Below are 10314 nucleotides of genomic sequence, written 5' to 3' on the forward strand. Positions count from 1 at the left end.
TCTCGTCTTTCAAAATTTTTAATGTTTTATGTCTTTTTAAGCTTGACAGATATGAACTCATCTTTCTCCTTAATGTATCTTGCTCATATGCTGTCTAAATTAGCAGATATCTGTAAATGTATATTTGGGACTATTTCAAGTTTCATTACATGACATTTTTTAATTAACTTCTCTTTGTGTTTGTGTTTGTGTTTGTTCACGTAGTATCTTAAACCTCAAATGTCAATGTCGGCGAATAAGTTGATGTACAAGCATTCTCTTCAGCTTGCGTCTAGATCAAACTATTTGAGTCATGATCTTAAAACTTAATACTAATAGTTAAAGGAAATATCTTTCGATTTATTCATTTTACTTAATTGTCTTCATTCTTTTAGGTCTTTTGATTCAGATTTTACTAGTAATAGTATTGCTTTGATTTGCACGTATCTTGAGTCTTGACTTGTTAGCTAGAAAATTTTGATTCGGTATTATTTACTTTAATGATAACTATATCCGAAAAAAACTCAATTTTGAAAAAGAACGACTAGGTGAAAATTTGTGTTTATATTAACGACCATATGTATTTCCCTCGTATGCCGTGAGATTTAAATGAGACTAGCATGCTATCCAATGTGACAAAAAAATAGATGCTTGTTATTTGACTCATTACCAATGCACCATATTGCAAGACATAGTTTAAAGCTCAGACTACCACCCTATGTCAAGATTGGAATAATAAAACGTATATTTGATGTAACAATCATTAGTATATATACTATGTAGCTAGACTCGATCAGATCAATGCACCAAGTGTTGCGTGGAGATGCTGAGATTCGTGTTGTGACCTCAAGGCCATCACAAAGTGGAACTTGAGTGCGTTTTGGCTCTGACCAACTCTCCCATCTCTGCCTCCGACCGAACCCATGCTCCAGGGGTCACTCGAGAGAGGGATGATGACAAGATTGCTATCATGGCAAAAGTTTCTTATGATTTATGAACCTCCTAACAGTACTGATAAGCAAAGGGTCAAGTAATATGCATTCTACAGCAGGGTCAATCATTAAAATTCAAATTTGACACCAGCATGATCTGTCAAATATGAATTATATCTATTCTAAGTTATAACCGTTACACGCTAAAAATTTAAGAAAAATATCAATAGAAAGGAGAAACGTATTCAAGGCTGAGTTATTTTGAGATCTTCATCAGCCCCACATGCTTTACTGGATATCACTAAAATAATTCTTCACCTGCAGGCAAATAAATATCCCCCAATAAGAGAAATGGATAACAAATCGAAAAATTGGAAGAAATTTGATCGCAACTGAACAAGTATATAAGTTGACTTACGTAGCTCATCAATGGAAATACTGTCCATGCTTTCCCCTGCCTTTATAAGCCGAACCCTTCCTGCAAAATTAGGTAATCACACCACAATGGGGTTAACATGAAAAGAAATGAACAGTAACATAATACGTACATGCAAAATATACGTACAAAATGAACACTAGTTTTGTAAGTACGTTGTAAACAATAGCTCAAACTATTTGAATCCCCCAATTGACAACTTCAAAATTTACAACGATTATCAACCTATCTTAGTTATAAAAGAACTTAAATCGTGTGATCCATAAGCTGGAGGCTTTAAAGATATTAATTTTGATAGTAGTATATTATTAGTCCAGAGTGTCTAATCATTGATGCTTTAGGTGTCAACATGAAGTATAAACTCCTGAAGAGAGACACAATGGTGAGATGGTGTGAACTAAAATGCAACATATGCTCCTATAAGAGCAGATACATTTTACAAAAAATAAGTACTTAATCGCACTAGAAAATGTTATGGCTGATAATGTTTGAATAAATTCAGATTCAACACTTCTATGGAATGGAAATGCTGGTCTAGATCAACGAGAAAACTCTAGGTAGCCCCTATCTTTCTGGGGACAAGTTGGTCATACAAGCCAAATGCATGCCCAGTTAGAGGTCACAATGCTTGCAGATAAGTCCACACGTTCTGACTGATACACTATGATAAACTACAAGTAGGACAAATCAATCTTCACTCCCCAAGGCATATATGTTTGTAGCATTTTTTCAGCAGCTTCACTGTTTAATTAGTTACTACTTTGCAACAACAGCATATATTTGATCTTCAGTCAGTAAGCAATAGAGATTCAAATTCACATACCATCACGGCGCACACAAATTTCTGGTATGCTTTTTATGTCTCCATTGATGCTGTCATTGTAGACTCTTGTTTCAATATCACCCTCAACGTAAACTGAAGAACTGGATTGAGCTCCATTTATCAGTTGGTACTCCAAGAAAAAGACAGGAATGTAAAATTTTAATTTTATAAATAACAAAAAAGAAGACAACTTCCTACTTTTTCACAACTTGTTGCACTGCATAGGCTGCAAGCATAGGGTTATGAACTGCAATACGATGCCACTGAACTGGTTTTGGCAAGTCATGAGAACCTACGGTTCTCTGATCAAACATACCTCCAGTTCCTACAGTGAATGTGGTTACAGTTTTACCATTCCTCAAGATCTTCTGGATGGGGGCTTGACCAACTTTTCCGCATATAGTAGCCTGGCGAAAACAGATGTCCTAGTGATTAGTGAATAAGCAGATCTTCATACATAATATTTGATAAATCAAGCAAATAAACCACACAATTGACTAGGATCCTATGCAAGATAAGAAATTCCACGAATGTATTCCAAACTTGATAGTTCTCGATTAATGATGCAGTTCTCCGATAAAGCTCCAGGATCACATGATAACATCTCAAATGAACAATGAAAGACTCAAACAATAGAAAGCTAAACCTAGGAAATTAGAGTAGTCTCAATTTGACCAAAATGTATCTGAAATTCTGAATATAATAAAGTATTATAACTAATGATACTCCTATAAATCAGCTGAGGCGATCATTGAATAGAATCAGAAGCATAAACGGTGCACGCCGCGGAAATTCCAGCCTTTCCTGGGATCAACGCCCTGGAGCTGTAACTCCGGCCTCTCTGAATGAATCAGTCGAGAAGAAAACCTTCGAGCTCCTCTGCAGACACGCCGCTGTTTTACAATCCCCAAAACTATAATCTGTCAATCCCCAATTTTGGTGTAAGGATCAAAGTCACAGGCTTTATTAATACCATAAAATCATTGAAAATAAATCCAAAAGCAGATATGCAAGTGGCTAGGTGAAAATCTAACCTAACATTGTGAAAATCAAACTGAGAGAATGCAGAGCTAAAAGTTACCGGTGGAGAAATTAGGAAGATTGCGGAATTTAGGGGCGAGAGGATGAAGTGAGTTGACAAGGGTTTAAGACAGGAAAATAGGCACCCACATCAAAAGGGTTTATGTATAAACACAATTACTATATCAATGTCTTTTTTAAGATTTACCCTTTTCTTTTTTTCATCTTTCTTAGGAGTATTTATTCTCTCTCCATTAACACTTTAAATATTATTTTCGTGAATTAAGAGTACATCACAGTACTTAGTGTTTTTGAATTATAGTTTGCAATATATTCTGACCCATCCGCATCCATACTAGTATTTATTCAAGATGACTATATTTTCTTTGCTTTTCTTAGTCGCAATCAAAATTATTATTTTTCTTTTTTTTTTCAATCAAAATGATCACTCTCTATTCTTGAAATAAACTCTCTCTCTCTTCTCATTAAACAACTCCATCTAAAATCTCTAGTCACTTAAGAATGTAGTATTCTTAAATGGTACGGAGGGGGTGGTGTAATTGCGATACACATTTGTGCTACTCTTATACATTGTATTTATATTTCAATCTTTTGCACGATACAACTCAGTTCTCATTAGCACTTTTATTTTGTGAGACTGCATATATAAACGCACACATTCGATTTATATTTGTTTCTCGTTCTTTTTTTTTTATCATAAATTTCTTTTGATGGTGGTAGACTGGTAGTGAAGCATTATCCAAGTAGGCCGTATCCACTAAAGTATAACAAACTCATAGCTCGAGATATAGGAAACATGTGAACTATTTCCAATAATTATAGTTCGATATCCTTCCTTTCCTTGTAACCAATATCTACAATATAAGACGATACTGATTATATACGATAGGATATAAAGGTAATTAATGTTCATCAATATACGTTAGTGATCATATTTTTGGAGTAAATTGCAACATCAAATTTGTGAAGTAAATTGCAACTCTTAATTATAAGGTAGGAACATAAGCAAATAAAAATAGACAGCCTATCAACATCCACTTCCACCACCCACAGTCACAATTCACAAATATGTCATGTGCATTTCAAAAGCAACCACTTCTTTCTATGTAGAAGAAGAAGAAGAAGCAATCAAGTGTTGAGTACAAGGCAAGCAGATGCTTCAACTAAATGATGGAAGCAGCAAGACTCAGAACTCACAAAATTGGTGCCATCTCCATTGCCTGTGGCATCGTCAGATCACCAAACATGCCTTTTGGGTTCGGCATTGCTACTGCCGATGATGAAAGCAAGACTCAACAAATCACAAACCGTGTCGTGCTGCCATGCCAACGACGACGTCCCATCGCGGTTGCCTCCGCCATCCTCACCAGCAAGTGGAAAATCAGTTTTAAAAAGGTCAAGCTTAGGCTCAAAAGAACAAAGACGGCGACCAACACCGAGGCTATGGAGCTCTGCAAGAAGAGGATACTCATGGGAGACAAGTGCAGAGCCTTGAATCTATCAGGTGTTCTTCAATATGATAAACATGGAATACTCCTACCTGAACATTGATTTTCATGTATTTGAGAATTCACCCATCTAATCAATGTATTTCTAATTTTACCATTTCCATGAAAAACTTGTGTACTGATGAACAAACTGAAGCATCATATCAATACAAATTTAAGATTCATCAATCTTTATTACAAGCATTAATTGATGTTTCAGACCCTCAAAGGCTTCAATCCTAGAGACAAACGGAGCCTGTTCTGCTCTGCAATCTCAGGATCTGGATGATCTGTTCCGTCGTCTTTCTTTGCTGCCTTTTTCTCTTTCTTCTTCTTTTGTGGCTCATCCTCAGGTGCCTCTCCTCGTCTTTTGGGGCTCGTGCTGGAGTGGTGCCGTCTGCGACGCTCATCACGATCCTTGCGATCCCTACTTCTACTGCGGCTCCTTGAATGGCTCATCCTCCTCCCGCGGTCCCTCTCTCGTCTTTCACGGTCTCTACCTTCTCTATCTCGCTCTCTATCACGCCCATAATCTTTCTCGTCTCTTAGGCGATATCTGTCCCTGTCTCGATCTCTGTCTCGTCTTCCACGGTCTCTATCATAATCTCTTTCGTAGTCCCTATCTCTATCTCTGTCGTAGTCCCGATCCCTGTCATAGTCACGGTCCCTGAAATTTTTTAAAGATAGACCGTCTGTCAGTTCTTGTCAATACAGCTTTAACTTTATCCTTCTGTACTTCACCAGATAATATCACAAAAAAAAAATTAATTGAAGGTAAACCGAAGGGTAATAATGCAACTGGTTAGCACAATAACCCTCCCTTATAACTGAGAATTTTAACGGACCAAATAGGAAAAGATACTCTTAAGTCATAAAAATCAATCAATATTCGAAAATTACTAGGTAGAAATGGTTGATCCTCGTATCTTGATTTCTTGAACAGTAGAGGAGCATTTCCTTAAAACCAATGCAAACGGACACAAAATACCACAATGACATACATAAGACGCATACAGTAGGATATTGTGCACTAAGGAAAAATTGGATAACGAACAAAATAAACACACATGCAAATTCTTCGCAATGTCACAACCTCCAATTTTTTGTTACCTCAAAAGTGAGATTATGTATATGTAGGTACAGCACCAATACAACCGGAGATGGAGTGCAACAAAAAAAGTTTAAGGGGAAATATTGTGCTTAACACTTTCTGTTTTACAGAGAACAATTGTACGATACATCATACTTCTCAGCTGCACACTGCCAGTGCAGAGAAACCTGGCAGGACCGCGATGTTTTAATATAGGATGCTGTTATAAGCCACCAGAGGCTTGAAATGCCATGTTGCTCAGGCAATCACAGTATTGTGACATGTACGATCAAGTACATTCATGATTCAAACAACAGCATCCAACTCACTCAGAACTCCCATTCAAAACAGAGAAGAAGTTAAACACCACAAAAAGCAAAATTTCTTGCTTCACTATGGTTGCGGAAAATGAAACATGAGTAACACACTAGACCCGAATCACCAAACAAATTGCTGATGACAAGCAATATTTGAATGTACAAAAGAAGTACTTGGTCGTACCTATATCTGTGACTATCACGTTTTCTATCTCGATCTTTATCCCTAGTTGGACTTCGTGCCCGGTAGTAATCCTGGTGTAAAATAATCAAATAAGAGAAGGTCTCCAAACAAGAAATAATCAGGCAAATTAAAATCATATGCTGTGTATAGTGTATTGACCTTGTCATCGGCAGCAGAATCTAATCCATCAGCAAGTTGGTCATCTTCATCCTTTTCCTCTTCCTCTTCAAAATCATCTTCAAGAGCACTTCTTCGAGGCTCAAGCGAACCAAGTCCTTCAAGAGTCCATCTGCAAGCAGAAAATATTGCTGATATTGAGACCTTCAAACAAGAGAAACAACCAATGAAAGAATAAGAGTTTTCAAACATGGAATAGTTATTTTTTATATGCTCAAAGAAATGGGTTACTTTGTTTAACAAATCTACAGATGCAAGTATGAATTGTTCACATAAAAGGATCACATAATAGAAGTCAGAACTCAGATATGCTCAAAGTAGTGGGTCAGGCATGAATTGTTCACATTATAGAGTAACATTTGTACCAGTTCATATGATACCTGATCGTAACTTTAAAATGAAAAATAAAGCATTACATTATGTTCATTAAAATATTAAAGTTATTATGTAGTAATCATAAGATAATACTACCTCCGTACCTTAAAAATAGAAACTTTCTAAACTTTCTATTTTAGGAAGTGGCCCCCACAATCCACTACCACTACTTTTTCTCTATAACTTAAAAATATAAACTTTCTAAACTTTCTATTTTAGGAAGTGGCCCCCACAATCCACTACCACTACTTCCACTACTTTTTCTCTTCATCTCTCTGACTTTACCCATTTTCCTCCCCATCTCTCTTACTTTACCAATTGTGCATTAACACCCGTGCCGTTTCAAAAAGATTCTATTTTTCAAAGATGGAGGTAGTAAGAAACTACTTCCTCCATCCCCAAAGAGTATGAACATTTGGTTCGGCACGAGTTTTAATGCATAATCAGAAAAGTAAGAGAGAGATAGAAAGAAAAAAATTTTAAAGTATTGATAGTGGAGAATGGGCCCACCTCATTAAAGAGAGAGAAATTTCCAAAATTAGAAAGTTCATACTTTTCAGAGATGAACTAAAAAGGAAATAGTTCATACTTTTCAGGGACGGAGGGAGTATATTATATTCTCAAGCTACCTGTTCCACCTTTATAGAACCACACTCACCATTTATAGCAACTAACAGGCCTAGACAAAAGATTAAGTTCTGTTCGTAATTCTCTTCTACAAATTTTCAGAGCTAGTGGGTTTCAACATTAACATTCTGACAGTAGCTGGTGGTATCACCTAACTCAACACTAACAAGCAAAAAGGGCCAACATGACTAACATATTATCATACAAAGGTCAAGATACTAAAACAATATTAAAATAAACACATAAACACCGTCAGAACCTTGCCCACATTGCATTTCAGATACCTTTTTTTGATTCGCGGTAGTGCGATATCACATGAGTAGTCTTTTGTCAAAAGCTCATCAATGTACTCATCAACATGTGTCAATGTGAATTCTGTAGCAATCAAGTCAGAAAAAGAAAAGCTGTCACACAGTAGAACAATCGACACTTCAAAGAATTTGAACCAATAAACAAACTGATTGAGATTGAACAAAAAATCTCAAATAAGGGTTAGATAATCTTACTTCCATCATTTAGCTTGAGCCTCAGCTTTCGGTAATCATTGTATAAAGGTTCCAAGTAACGGTAAACATCAACATCCATTCCCGTTAGACGCAAATAAAAAGCTCCAAGCACACGAACATATCTAAATCAAAGACCATGCGAAATTAGTTAAGAATCGCAGAAACAGAATCGTGTGGCATTTGAAAAGCATTTAGTAACATTGTAACAAACAGGCTTATACAATAAAACGAGAAAACTGGAATCAGCCAGGAATAAGATGCAAACAATAATGCAAAGACTTTCTTGGAATTTGAAGTTCATGCTATTTTACCAATCACAATCCATTTAACCCAAATCACATTACTAAAAATCAGTGGTTATGGAGAGCCAGAGATTAATTCCTTCTGCCCGGACTTCGACCAAAAGCTATCACGCATTTTTCCGCATCCATGAATTACGGCCACGTGATAGAAATTTGTAAGACACCCGGCACTAATTGAATAGATATTTTAACAAATTTAAACGCATTTCATCTAATCAAACTAGACAATCAGCTTTTCAATGAGTTGAAATAGATAAGAAACGCCGCTCTATATATTCGTAAAAATGTTACACACAAACACTATAATTTAATAGGATGAGGAGAATCGAGCATGAAATAGAATAGATTACTTGTACTCGGGATTTTTTATGAACTCGACGACGATTTCCTTGTCGGGCTGAATCTGGAGCATCTTCATGACAAGGCACATAAAAGGGGTGGGTTTCCGGGTGCCGCCGTGAGTTCCGCCGAGGTGGTCGAGCTCCATGGCCTTGTCGACGAGCGTCTCCGCCGTCAGCCCGAAACATTGCTCCTTCCAGTAAGTGTGCTGGTATATTTTGGTCCGCAAAATCTTCTCCACCAGATTTTGGGGGTTTGTACCCCTTATGCTCTTGGCGAGGGGATCTGTTCGATTCGCCATGAGAGAGAGAGATGGAGATTTTGGCCGAAAACCTAATTCCCAATTTTCAAAGAGATTGTATTTTTTATGTTGCCCTGAAGTCTGAAGAGTTTCTTAATCGAAGAGCTTTGTCTTACTAAAAGTCTAAAACCATAATTGTATTCGTAAATCTCAAATAATTACTATTAGTAGGTTTATTAATGGAAACAATGGCATACTATAGTATAATTAAATTAGTAGGTTAACTAATGAATAGTCTAGGGTGGTCAAAATGGATATTGGAAATTGGATACCCGATACCCAATTTATGGATGATCGGGTATAGGAATTTTGGATGATCGGATATCGGGTTATCCTAAACCTTCAAATTACCCGATTTTTTAAATATATTTTATAATTTAATAAATTACAATATGTTTTTACGTATTTTATTATTTAAAAAATTAAATAAAATCCCAAAATAATTCACTTTTAAGTCACATTTAACAAGTTGTATTGGGGGAACTTGAAATGATCGATAATTTGGGGAGTTAGAAGCCGGTGAGCTGATCGGTTTCAGCTAGGCATGCACAAACCGAATCGGCCCGGCGGTTCGACGGTTCAAGCGGGCCGGTTCAGGTTCGGGAATATGACAAACCGTAACCGGCGGTTCAACAGTCCCAATGGGCAGATTCCGGCTAGGGCGTAGGGTTGCAGGCGAGGTGTGCAGAAAAACCGGCGGTTTCCGACGGTTCCGGTGCTTTTTCAGGTGGCAGAGCGTAGGTAGCAGTGTATAGGCCTGAAAACCAGTCAGAAACCGACGGTTTCAGAAACCGCGGTAAACCGGCCGAATTTGAAATTTGAATTTTTTTTATTTCTTCCAATTTTACTCCTATAAATACCCTACTTCCCCAATCATTTTTACTCACCTCATTCTTTTGTTAACAGGGATTTTCTTCTCTCAATCTCAATTTCTCTATTCTCTCCCCATTCTCTCTAATTGCTCAAGTTGTTTACTAGTTACTACTTAATACTATATTTGTTGTTGTGTTCGTAATTTACCATTTATTCAATACTCCATATTCCATACTACTTTCATTTTGCACTATGTCTTCTTCTCGTGGTGGACTGGGACGTGGTGATCGGGGCAAAGGAATTGCCCAAGATCAAAGTAGTTGTCCCTCAAAATCAAGGCGACCTAGCCGTCGAGAAGTTATGGAAGAGGTTTCCCGAGTGGTGGCTGAACGCATGCAAGTAAGTTCTAAAAAATAAAATTATTTGTACAATTCATAATTTCATAAGATTGAGTTTTTAATTTTTTTTTGTGTTCCTAATTAAAACTTCAATTTATATAATATTTATAGATAGAAGAAGATCATAGGATTGTCATACTACTCGCTGAAATGCATCAAGGTGGGGGGCGGTGGTAGGTCCCAACAA

At 36.9% G+C, this 10314-nt stretch overlaps 2 protein-coding genes across 9 annotated transcripts; both read right to left on the reverse strand.

Moving 5' to 3' along the window:
• Nucleotides 1–930: 930 nt before the first annotated feature.
• Nucleotides 931–3397, reverse strand: LOC121792413 (single-stranded DNA-binding protein, mitochondrial-like). 8 transcript variants are annotated; one of them, XM_042190346.1, is made up of 6 exons: nucleotides 3205–3354; nucleotides 2975–3090; nucleotides 2369–2577; nucleotides 2171–2271; nucleotides 1330–1389; nucleotides 931–1229 (listed from the first exon to the last, which is right to left on the reverse strand). In XM_042190346.1, the coding sequence occupies exons 3-6, from the start codon at nucleotides 2482–2484 to the stop codon at nucleotides 1213–1215; spliced, it is 294 nt and encodes a 97-aa protein (XP_042046280.1). In that variant the 5' UTR covers nucleotides 2485–2577; nucleotides 2975–3090; nucleotides 3205–3354; the 3' UTR covers nucleotides 931–1212. The 8 variants fall into 8 exon arrangements, with proteins under 8 accessions (XP_042046280.1, XP_042046279.1, XP_042046278.1 ...); XM_042190345.1 differs by having other exon boundaries at nucleotides 2897–3090; XM_042190344.1 differs by having other exon boundaries at nucleotides 2888–3090.
• Nucleotides 3398–4790: 1393 nt separating this feature from the next.
• LOC121792412 (pre-mRNA-splicing factor 38-like) lies at nucleotides 4791–9013 on the reverse strand. Its single transcript, XM_042190339.1, has 6 exons — nucleotides 8627–9013; nucleotides 7975–8096; nucleotides 7753–7843; nucleotides 6449–6578; nucleotides 6290–6360; nucleotides 4791–5365 (listed from the first exon to the last, which is right to left on the reverse strand). Exons 1-6 carry the CDS (start codon nucleotides 8914–8916, stop codon nucleotides 4915–4917), a joined length of 1155 nt encoding a protein of 384 aa, XP_042046273.1. The 5' UTR covers nucleotides 8917–9013; the 3' UTR covers nucleotides 4791–4914.
• Between the last annotated feature and the right edge of the window lie 1301 nt (nucleotides 9014–10314).

The sequence above is a fragment of the Salvia splendens genome, chromosome 2, assembly GCF_004379255.2.
Source record: "Salvia splendens isolate huo1 chromosome 2, SspV2, whole genome shotgun sequence".
Lineage (NCBI taxonomy): Eukaryota > Viridiplantae > Streptophyta > Magnoliopsida > Lamiales > Lamiaceae > Salvia > Salvia splendens.